The sequence below is a fragment of the Platalea leucorodia genome, assembly GCF_965183815.1.
Source record: "Platalea leucorodia genome assembly, chromosome: 5".
Classification (NCBI taxonomy): Eukaryota; Metazoa; Chordata; class Aves; order Pelecaniformes; family Threskiornithidae; genus Platalea; species Platalea leucorodia.
Genome location: NC_138827.1, coordinates 72,099,369 through 72,109,655, shown reverse-complemented (window position 1 = coordinate 72,109,655; position 10,287 = coordinate 72,099,369). Strand labels below are relative to the sequence as shown.

Sequence of the window (10,287 nt, the reverse complement as noted above, 5' to 3'; positions counted from 1 at the left end):
CCCTTTGAAAGCTATTGAAAAGGACCTTGTCCTTAGTGTTTCCCTAAAACACTCCACCCATCAAAGTGAGGATTTAATTTACAGCACTTGTCGCACCCTCCAGTTCTCAATCTCAGAGTCCCTTTGGAATGGGAAGAGAGCATTATCCTTATTTTCTAGATAAGGAAACTGGTTTATCAGCTTGCCCTCAGCAAGAGGCAGAGCCTGGAGGAAAACTTGGCTAGGATGCAAGTACCTCAAGCGAGGGCAAACATTTGAAACGGTCTCAAAATGTGATCTTCTGTTGTGAGGGGCCAGTACTCAGAAAGGCCAGTTTCAAGTCACAGCTCAGTTTCTGGTCGGTACATTCACAGTGTAGTCACCCAAAAGTCTCTTGCATCTCCCACAACAAAATGGGGGGGGGGGGGGGGGGGGGGGGAAGATGCCACTCACAGAGCTGCCCCCCCCTTCTACAACCTGCCGAGTGTTCAAAGACTGAAAGAACTTCATTGGAGCCCTTGTATTAAAAATTATTTATTTAGTGATCTGTACACGGGATGAAGCAGGGCCTCATACAGACCTTCAAAAAAAAAAATCAAGTAAAAACATAAATACATATTTTCTTACAAAAATGAGATTTACAAAATATACATACTGCACTTGTCTTACACGTTTGTTTTTTTTTCTTCCACGTGCACATTATAAAAGACAAAAACCCAAGCCCTGCACGTCTGAGATCAGATCTACTGAAGGATTTGGCTGATGGGCCCATTCCTCATGCCCAGACTCCTGGTACACCCTCAGACAGCAGCACTCTGCCCCCTCACCCTGAACAGGTTTTTTTTCTTTTTGAGTTTCATTCCAGACACTTTTCCCCCCCAAAAATGAAGAGCAGCTATAGGGTGGAGACTTGCTAAAACCCCAGAATTTCCTATTTTGTCCTTAGGCAAGAACATACACACACACAAATACTTATAAAAACAACCCTTCAGTGAATATAAAGGTAAAGTAGTATGCAAAAAATAAAATATGAACAAGTCAACATAAAAATTTCAGAATAGAAAAATCTGTCACATTTCAAAAAGAAAACGATGCATCTGATGATTAGTTTTCGAATGTCTTTCCTTCCAAGGCGCGACCACTGGAAACTTAACCAGCTGCATTTTAGCTGAAATGAGCAGGCTCCTCGCTTGCGGTGCCTGCTTGCTTTTAAACCCCAGCCCCGGCCCCCTCCTGCGCCACCAGCCATTGCCATGCAGTTCAGGGAACCTGAGGAGCAGGCAAAGGGTCCATCGTGAGCCAAAAGGATTCCTCCTGTCCCCAGAAGCCGGCTGTGCATTGACTTTACCTACTGCAAAGCAGGAGAAAGCAGGTTTACGGGAAGGAAAGGAAAATATCGTATCTTTATGTTACGTATTTTAATGGCTCTTGTTTTAGCAGGTGCTCTCGGTTACTCTCTTCTTGCCCTCTAAGTCTTGCGTTTCCTTCAGCTTAGAAAAGCGACCCATATTGAACGGCAGGAAAACATCCTGCCTTCTCCTCTTTTATGAAAAGGAATGTTTATTTCTGCGAGCTCCTCACATCCAAGGGTGAACCTCAACGACTTCTTTTTGTTAGTTTGCTCATAAAAACCGATCCCATGCTTATGCCTTTCTACATAGAAAACACTTTTGTTTCCCCCTTTGTCTCCTAGAACAAAGGCAAGGGGGAAAAGCCTTCTGCTGAAAAGCAACAAGTCATTTCTTTTCAGGGTGTGGAATAGCAACCCCCTCCTTCCCCACAGCAGCAAGAACAACAGACCGAGGGCCGAATTTTCACTTTAAGACAGCTAAAGCAGGTAGCACCGAGGTGGAAGGGAACCCGGGAGCGGGCAGGACGGGCCCCTCGCCCGCAGACGGCGGGGGCGGCCGCTGGCGGTGCGGTACTCACGTGGCTGCGCCGCCGAGCTGGGAGGCGCGGGCGGTCCGCTCAGGCCCGGGGGCGGCCCTGCCTGCGCGGCTGTTTGACCCCAGCAATTCAGAGAGGGTTTGGCTACTTCTCGGCGGGGACAGAGACGGCTTCCCCTCCCTCTCGTCCAAAGCAGGACAGGATGGTTTCAGCTGGGTTGGGTTTTTTTCCTGCACAGGGGTAGAGGGAGAGAGAGGTAGGGGGCCTTCTTGCAGGTGAAGGACTCTCCCATCCCACCAGTGGCTTCTTTTTCTGTGCTCTTCTACTTAGCTGGGCATAAGCACCACTCGACGCAGTCCATCTGATCCTTTACGCAACGATTTCTTTTTTTTTTTTTTTTTCAAACCCCCTGGGAGGAAGAAAAAGTTTGGAAAAGCCTCCCTTCCTCCCTCTTCAGGGAGCCATTGCCTTCCTCTTCTGCCGAGTATCCCTCTCCTCTGCGTGTGTGCATGCATGCCTGTGTGTGCGTGCCAGAGGGGGCAGGGGGGTCTCATACTGCCGTCTCGCCTTTGCTGCCGGTGCTGAGTCTGTGGTAGAAGCGTCGCCAGGACTGAAGGGTTTTGCCAGACCAGATCCAGAAGCCAGTCGTGATCCCAACAATCATGGTCATGAGGTACTTGATCATGAAGACCGTGAAGTCCGGGCTCATAGGGGCAAAGTGGCTGGGACAGGGCACGGCGTAGGTTTTGCAGGTCTGGAGGAGCCACGTCTTCTCCCAGGTGCCACGGAAGGCCTGCTCGTAGAAGTAACACGCCAGGACAATGGTGGCAGGCACCGTGTAGAGGACACTGAAGACACCGATGCGCACCATCAGCTTCTCCAGTTTCTCCGTCTTGGTGCCGTCATGCTTCATGATGGTGCGGATGCGAAACAAGGACACGAAGCCAGCAAGTAAGAAGGAAGTGCCGATGAAGAGGTACACAAACAAGGGCGCCAGCACGAAGCCCCGCAGCGAGTCCACGCTGTAGATACCTACGTAACACACCCCACTGAGTACATCCCCATCCACCTGCCCCATGGCCAAGATGGTGATGGTTTTGACAGCGGGCACAGCCCAGGCAGCCAGGTGGAAATACTGGGAGTTGGCCTCGATGGCCTCGTGGCCCCACTTCATGCCAGCAGCCAGGAACCAGGTGAGGGACAGGATGACCCACCAGATGGAGCTGGCCATGCCGAAGAAGTAGAGAATCATGAAGAGGATGGTGCAGCCTTCTTTCTTGGTACCTTGGGCCACGGTGCGGTAGCCATCCTCAGAGAAGCGCTCCAGACACACCACCCGCTCCTCCAGCAAGAAACCCGCCGCGTAGGCCACTGCCACCATGAAGTAGCAGCCCGAGAGGAAGATGATGGGCCGCTCTGGGTAGCTGAAACGGCGCATGTCCACCAGGTAGGTGAGCACGGTGAAGAGGGTGGAGGCACAGCAGAGCACAGACCACACGCCCACCCACAGCCGGGCAAATCGCACCTCCGCCTCCTTAAAGTACATGAGCCCGTTGGGCCGGGCTGGCTCGCAGGGGGCCCCGCAGTCCCGCTCCCCCAGGAACCGGTAGCCCAAATAAGGGGGCACTTTCAGCTGCCGGGGGCAGGAGAAGGAGAAGCCGGAGGGGGGCTGTGGCGGGGTGAGGAAGTCGGGCAGGTAGCCAGCCGTGGGGTGGGCAGTGGCCCCCCGCCCCGCCGCGCCACCAGGCCCCGGCGGGGCGTCCGACGTGTTCTGCCCCACGCAGATCTCGCCCGCGCCGTGGACGGGGAAGTTCTCGCAGCGGAGCCGCTCCGGCCACTGGAAGCCGAACTTGTTCATGAGGGCCTCGCAGCCCTGGCGGGCCCGCTCGCAGAGGGAGCGGCAGGGCGGGATGGCCTGCTCCAGCACGGTGCACACCGGCGCGTACATGGAGCAGAGGAAGAACTTGAGCTCGGCCGAGCACTGCACCTTGACCAGCGGGTAGAACTGGTGCACCTCCAGCCCCGCGTCCTCCTGGTTGGTGTGGCCCAGCAGGTTGGGCAGGATGGTCTGGTTGTAGGCGATATCCGTGCAGAGCGGGATGGAGATGGGCTGGCAGAAGCCGTGGTCCGGCACGGAGATGCCCTTCTCGCCGTGGTACTGCTGCGCCGCCGCGCCCGCGGGGGACCCCAGCAGGGCGGCCAGCAGCGCGGCCAGGCCCAGCAAGGGGCAGCCGCCGGCGGCCGCTCCGCCGCCTCCTCCTCCTCCGGCCCGCATCGCCGGGGCGGCCGGGGGCCCGGGGAGCCGCGGGGAGTCCTTCAGAGCCGGGCGGCGCGGCGCCCCAGGGGCATCAGCGCCCGGAGGGCGGCGGCGAGGCCCCTTCCGCGGGGCAGGGGCGCGGCGGCTCCGCGGCGGCGGGCGGAGCGCGGCTCCGCGCCGGACCTCCGCGACTTTCTTCCTCGGCTCCGGCGGGTCGGCGCTGGCGGCGCGGCGGCGGTGCTTCCCCCGGCGAAAGTTTCCGGAGCCGCTCCCGCCGGAGAAGGCGGCGGCGAGACGGGAGAGGCGGGCGAAGCCCGGCGACGGCTCTGGCCAGCTCCGCGCAGGGTCCCGCGGCGGCGGCGCTGCTCCCCGCCCGGCTGCGCGGCCCCGGCGCCGGGGATTTAGGTTACGGCTAAACGGATTATTACCGCGCCCGGCTGAGCCGTGTATTTGACTCCGGGGCTTAAATAACTTTTAAAATCCAATTACTGCGCGATCCTCCCCGCGGCTCGGCTGGGCTCCGCTCCCGACGGGTGCCGCTGCGGGCTGTGCGTCCGGGGCAGCCGTGCGCCTCCCGCCTCGCTCCGCTCCGCTCCGCTCCGCCCGCGGCCCCGCCGACACCGCCCGCACCACGGCTCCCGGCCCGCCGCCGCGCCGGCACAAAAAAAAGACACATATACGCGCGGGCGCGCCGCGGGGCCCCGCCCCCGCCGCCGGCCCCATTCACAAACCGCGCCGGGGGCGGGGCCTCGCGGCGCCCGCCCGCCAATCGCCGCGCAGGGGGCGGAGCGGGCGCGGGGGGAGGGGAGGGGGAGGAGCCCGCGCCGGAGCCGGGCGGGGGGGAAAGTTGCGAACAACTTTTTCCCATCCCCGGCGGGGCGGGGCGGGGGCGGGGGAGGGGCGGGGCGGGAGGAGCCGCCCGGGGGCCCCCCGCCCCCCCGCGCTGCGGGGCAGAGCCGGGAAGGGGCGGGGGGGGCCCAGCCGGCTCGCTCAGGGTGGCCCGAGCAAACTAAAATTAACTGGCTGCTTTCTGAGCAGGCTTTGAAAATGCAAACAGCTGCCAGTGCCCAGAGTTATTAAAAAAGAAGGAAAAAAAGGGGCGCGGGGGGGTGGGGGGGGGAAGCAGCGCCTGGGTACATTTGCAGAATGGGCTGATTACGTGCTCGGGATGTTCGTGTCTGTGCGCCATCACCTCCCCCAGCGTGGGGGGTTTGATTTGTTATCGCAGCATGACCGTTTCTTTTTGCTGGCAGAATAAACGCTTTATTCATGCAGATCTAAGCTTTAGCTGGGGGAAGGCAGCTTTTTTTGAAACGTCCACTGTTACCTAAGCAGAGAGGAGAAATTTTAAATCCCCATCTGCACTGCTGCAACCCCTTAAGAGACTCGAAAAGGCTGTAGAAAAGCAGCAGTTCCTCTGTGGAAGTGCCCAGCCTACCTAGAACAGAGAAAATGGCATAGGTCGGAAGAGGGCTGTTAGCGGCCTGCCAGGCGACGCCGAGCAGATCTAGACCTAGGCCAACACACGTTTGCTAAAGACAGAAGTGCGGCTTTGCAGCATAGCTGTGTTTTGAGGTGCACCGCTGAAACACAGGTTGCTGGAACCATCCAGCCTCTGGAACGTGCAGGCAGAGCTTGTCCTCGGCAGCACAGAAAGGGTGTGCTCAACAAAAGCCCTGCAACAGCGCCTGCTTTTCCTCCACACTGGCCTAGGAGAGTCTGTGGTCAAAGGCAGTCTGGGGCCAAGTATCATTCAACCCACCCCATCCCTGCCTTTGAGGACAGAGGTCCCCTGAACTGTACTATTCAAATTCTTACTTTTACTCAGGATTGAGCTCCTATTAGCAACTAAGCACATACACCAATCCGTACCGTCCTCCAAGGCAGTTCAAGAGAGCAGGGTTTGGCTCAGGGAACTCCAACAGCAATTGTTGGACAAATGTTTCCCATATCCTCTCCTGCTCGTGAACAATGTGTCCTCATGCCAGTAAGACCATGGAGCTGCAGCTTTTGTTACATTTGTTAAGAGAAGTTGACAGTTATGAACAGACTTACAAAAATAAATTTACTCCTCTAAAAGTGGATGTGTTTTTAAAAAGAATACTGTGCTCTCCAAAATATGTACAGGCAGGACTAGCTACTTATGGCTGCAACAGTTGCTTCGGGAAAAGAAATAAGTCTTTTCTTCATTCTCAGTTATAGCTGTTTGAGAGTGCCTTAGAGGAACTTCAGTTTTTCAGTTTGTTAAGGCTTGTTATCTGAATTCCTTACTTTTCGACACCTAGTGACTAAGCAGGGTTTTGTGATACTCTTCATCTAAATAACCTTCCATGGTACAAACTTAGATGAACTTGTCTCCTCTATTGTTTGTTCTTTGGTTGTTAGTAACCTTCAAGAAGATTATTCTTTCCAGTTGTGGGTTTTCTTTTTTTTTTTCCCCCCCATCTCATCTTTCTGTAACACTCCATGAGCCATTGAGTCACCTATCTGTAATAATCACCTTAAAGCCTCTATTTTTCGCTTTGGCTTATATGACTGACTTAATCTGCAAAGCATTTTGTGATATTCACTATGAAAAATGTTGGATGAAAGGAGATGTTTCACTGGCAGGCAATAACAATGCAGAGAAAGTATAGCAACTGCAAACTTTCTACCCCATGCATCGCTCGTTCTGATTTCTGTATGTCAAGAGACAAGTTCAGAGCTAGTAAAATGGTATGGCAAGAAACTATCTTTCAGCAATAGGGACACAGTGACAGAAACTATTCGGAGTAAGGAATGTCAAATCCAGTGGCAAGACTTTAACTGGATATTTATTTACAAGGCAGGGCAGAAGGCATCAGTGGTTCCCCCTGTTTTCTACTGGTCCCATTTGTTAGAGTCATTCCTCCGAACCATGGTATGAATTAAAGGATGACTGGGAGCTCTGGTACGTGCTATAAAAGCTGTGTGACTCCGTTACACTTATGTTGAACGTAATATAGAATCTGAGTGAAGCAAAATAAAAAGAAGGAGTTGAAGAGTGGGCAGAAAGGAAGAAGGAAGGAAAGCTGTAGCCTAGATTATTTCTTAGGGAGATAAGAAGAGAGTAAACTTATCACATGGAATGATGCTGCTAGGCCATCCCAGATGGCAGGAATGTGCAACAGGATTTACTAAGATGAAGGAAGAAAGTCTCTTGGATGTGTTACCAAATTCCAGGGTTTTTTTTCCTGTTTAGGCCCACTGGGAGATGAGACACAATCACCGAGAGAGGCAATGGCAGTCTCAAACCAGCAGATTGTGGCCTAAGAAAATCCTGGGCTGCTAAGTCAGTCTAGGACATCCTGACAGCTTTCAGGGGACAACAAAAACAACAAAAAAAAAGAAAAGCAACAGCAAAATCCAGGATTCTGGAACTCGGGTTACCCCAAAGCATCCAGAACTGCTGTAAGTAGCATCAGCCGCGTTTCAAAAGGCAGCAAACTTATGCTCGTCTCCTGTTTCTACCTCAATCTAAATTCACAAGTGTTAGCCTGCAAAATTACTTAAATTTCCTCGCGACAGGAGGGATTCTCATCAGCACATAAGCACAGGCAGCCACCGTTAGCCAGGTTATCAGCCACCCAGAACAAATGTGCTGTGCAAGACTTTGCAGCATCTGAGAAATTGTCTGTTGCAACCACATAGCAGTTCAAAAGGTTTTCTACAAAAAACTCCTAACAGCTAGTGCTCCGAGTATGCTGCATGGTCTGCCAGCAATAAACCTTCACAAGCAAAGTCCTGGCAAGTCCGAGATACCAGAATAAATTTATAGTCTTGGGTATTGGTACCAGCTCTGGAGCCATCTGGCTAGACTACCGTGCATAGGAAGGAATTGTTAGGAACAAACAATTATCTGTCTTTTTACACATTTAAAAATAAATCCAGTTCAACTTCCAAACTAAGTCAGGGTGAGGAGCGGCATCCCTACATGATGTCTTTTCCTGCTGTTTTAAAGCCTCCTTAAATGGTGCCAATATAATTTTCCTTGTTTCCTCTCCCATCTGATAGAGAACTCTTCCTATGGGGGGAGGGAATTCAAAACAAAACACCCCCTCCCCACCCCATCACTTATTTTGGGTGCCCGAGGGTGAACATTTTCAGATTACCTGTTGCAAGGCTTCCAGTCCTCCTTGCCCTCAGAAGAACAAAGGCCATCTCTTGCCCCTTCTCCTTCCACCCGCTCCTCGCAGACTGTCCTGCTAACAGGCACTGCCAACACCCGCAGGGCACCCGCCTGAGTTGTGAGACTTGTCCCAGTTACATTTAGTAAATAACTTCCAGGACACTTTTAACCTCAACATTTTGAAGCATACTTACATATAGTCTTACATGATCAGGCAGGCTATTGAGTTAAGAACATCAAAATTTACACTCCCTAAAGCTTAGTGGGGAAATGCCAGGAGCCTGAGGGGAAATGATGCATTTACCTATTTTACATAATGATTTGCATAATTAGAAATAAAATAAATTCACGGTATTATATCTGCTTGCATTTCTATCAGTCTGATAGATTACTCTAAATTGCATCTTGTCTGAGCTCACCAAAGAAATCTAGTCTTTCTGTAATGAGGTGGGAGAGCCTGGTATTTCACAGGCAGGGAGTGGGGAAGGCAAACCCCTGCCCCCCACCATGGAGCCTTAATTTGAAATTAGATTGAAGACATAAGAAACTGATTGAAAAGAGCATATGGGGAGGGCACAGGTGACAAAAGGAAAGGGATACTGCTGGAGGGGATGTGGTTTCCCACAGTGAGAGAGGTAAAAGCTGGTTGCATCATGGATTTGTAAGATAATTATTAGCTTATGAAGTAGTATCCCAAAGGATACAGGGAAGCTCCGTTGCCTTCCACATTTACGATCAAATTGAAGAAAACATTAGGAAACATTCACAAAGATGGGCTATCAGGCTGATGATTGCTTTCATCTCCCAGATCCATGAGTAAGAAAACAAAACCTGAAGCTGATCTGCTCATCCCCACTCAGCAGTTCAGTGAGGACATCAGTTACCTTTTAACCCTTGCATGACACTTTGAATTCCCCTGGTTCTTTAAAGTGAATTTAATCTGCTTTCTCACAATTTTAGGGTTGCAGAGGCCCTTTGGTATAAAATGTAGACAATCCCTCCCTATTTCACTTTCTTAAGTTAGGTGCTTTTTTAACAAGACAAATTCTCTGCTGGCAGCAGTATTATCAGCCAGGTCCTGTCATCATTCTGTCTGGATGAAGTAATATTGCAGTTTGAAGAAGGGAAGCTTCCAGAGACAGTGGGAAAAGATGACATTCGTACCTGCTGTCCTCTTTCCATCAGTGGAGAAGATCCTGCTCTGAGAATCTGGATGTAGCATAGGCACGTGCAAACTTACTTTCTGGTCCTTTAAATATTAAAAGGTGCTTCTGTCCTGGCAGGGTGCTTGGATGCTTCCCAGGCTGCTGTAGCTGATTTTGGCCAATTCCATATACGCTGGGATATGCGACGTATCAGCCTGGGCAGCACCTGGAGTAGAACCGCTTGGGATAGAGCTGCCCCAGGCTCCCTGGGCTGGCCACCTTCTCTGGGTGGGGACTCTGGTGGGACTCAGGAGTCCCAGCCTCATGAGTGCTCCAGCTTATCCCGAGCTTCTCCCAAGTGCCTGTGAAAATGACTCACAGGTCTGCAAAGGTCTCTAGCAGAATTAATCCTTGCTTTATACCCCTAAAAGTATTACAGATCCAAACGAAAATAAATATACCCTCCCCTGCTTGCTCTCACCACTGTGGAATGTTTTTCAGGAATTTGGCTAGCGTCTTTTTGTGGTTCAAGGTCCCCTTCCCAGAAGTATATTCCTCCAGACCTCTCTTTCACACCATGGATCCTTGACCTAGTCTGGACTCTCTGTCAGACATCCCTTTTCCTCCGAAACCCAGTGATTTTGTTCCTTCTGTGTGATTCCCCCTTCTGTAAATCCCCCTTCAGTTTCTGAGGCCAAAGATAAGTGCTAACACCTGATCTCTAGGTCCTTCCTGAAGGAACTGCACAATTACAAAGCCCAGCTGTCTGCAGAAAAGCTAGCGAATACTAGTTCTCCTTCCTTCAGCCAGCCCATTCTATATAGCTGTCCTATTTGTGTAGCTGCCATTAAGGTGACTTCAGTTTCTTATCT

The 10,287-nt window shown here is 52.1% G+C and overlaps 1 protein-coding gene across 1 annotated transcript; it reads right to left on the bottom strand.

The window, feature by feature from the left end:
* Window positions 1–2,231: 2,231 nt before the first annotated feature.
* On the bottom strand, window positions 2,232–4,141 carry FZD7 (frizzled class receptor 7; the record flags this gene model as incomplete). The annotated part of the gene is made up of 1 exon (XM_082311812.1): window positions 2,232–4,141. The coding sequence occupies one exon, from the start codon at window positions 4,139–4,141 to the stop codon at window positions 2,417–2,419; it is 1,725 nt and encodes a 574-aa protein (XP_082167938.1). The 3' UTR covers window positions 2,232–2,416.
* Window positions 4,142–10,287: the final 6,146 nt, after the last annotated feature.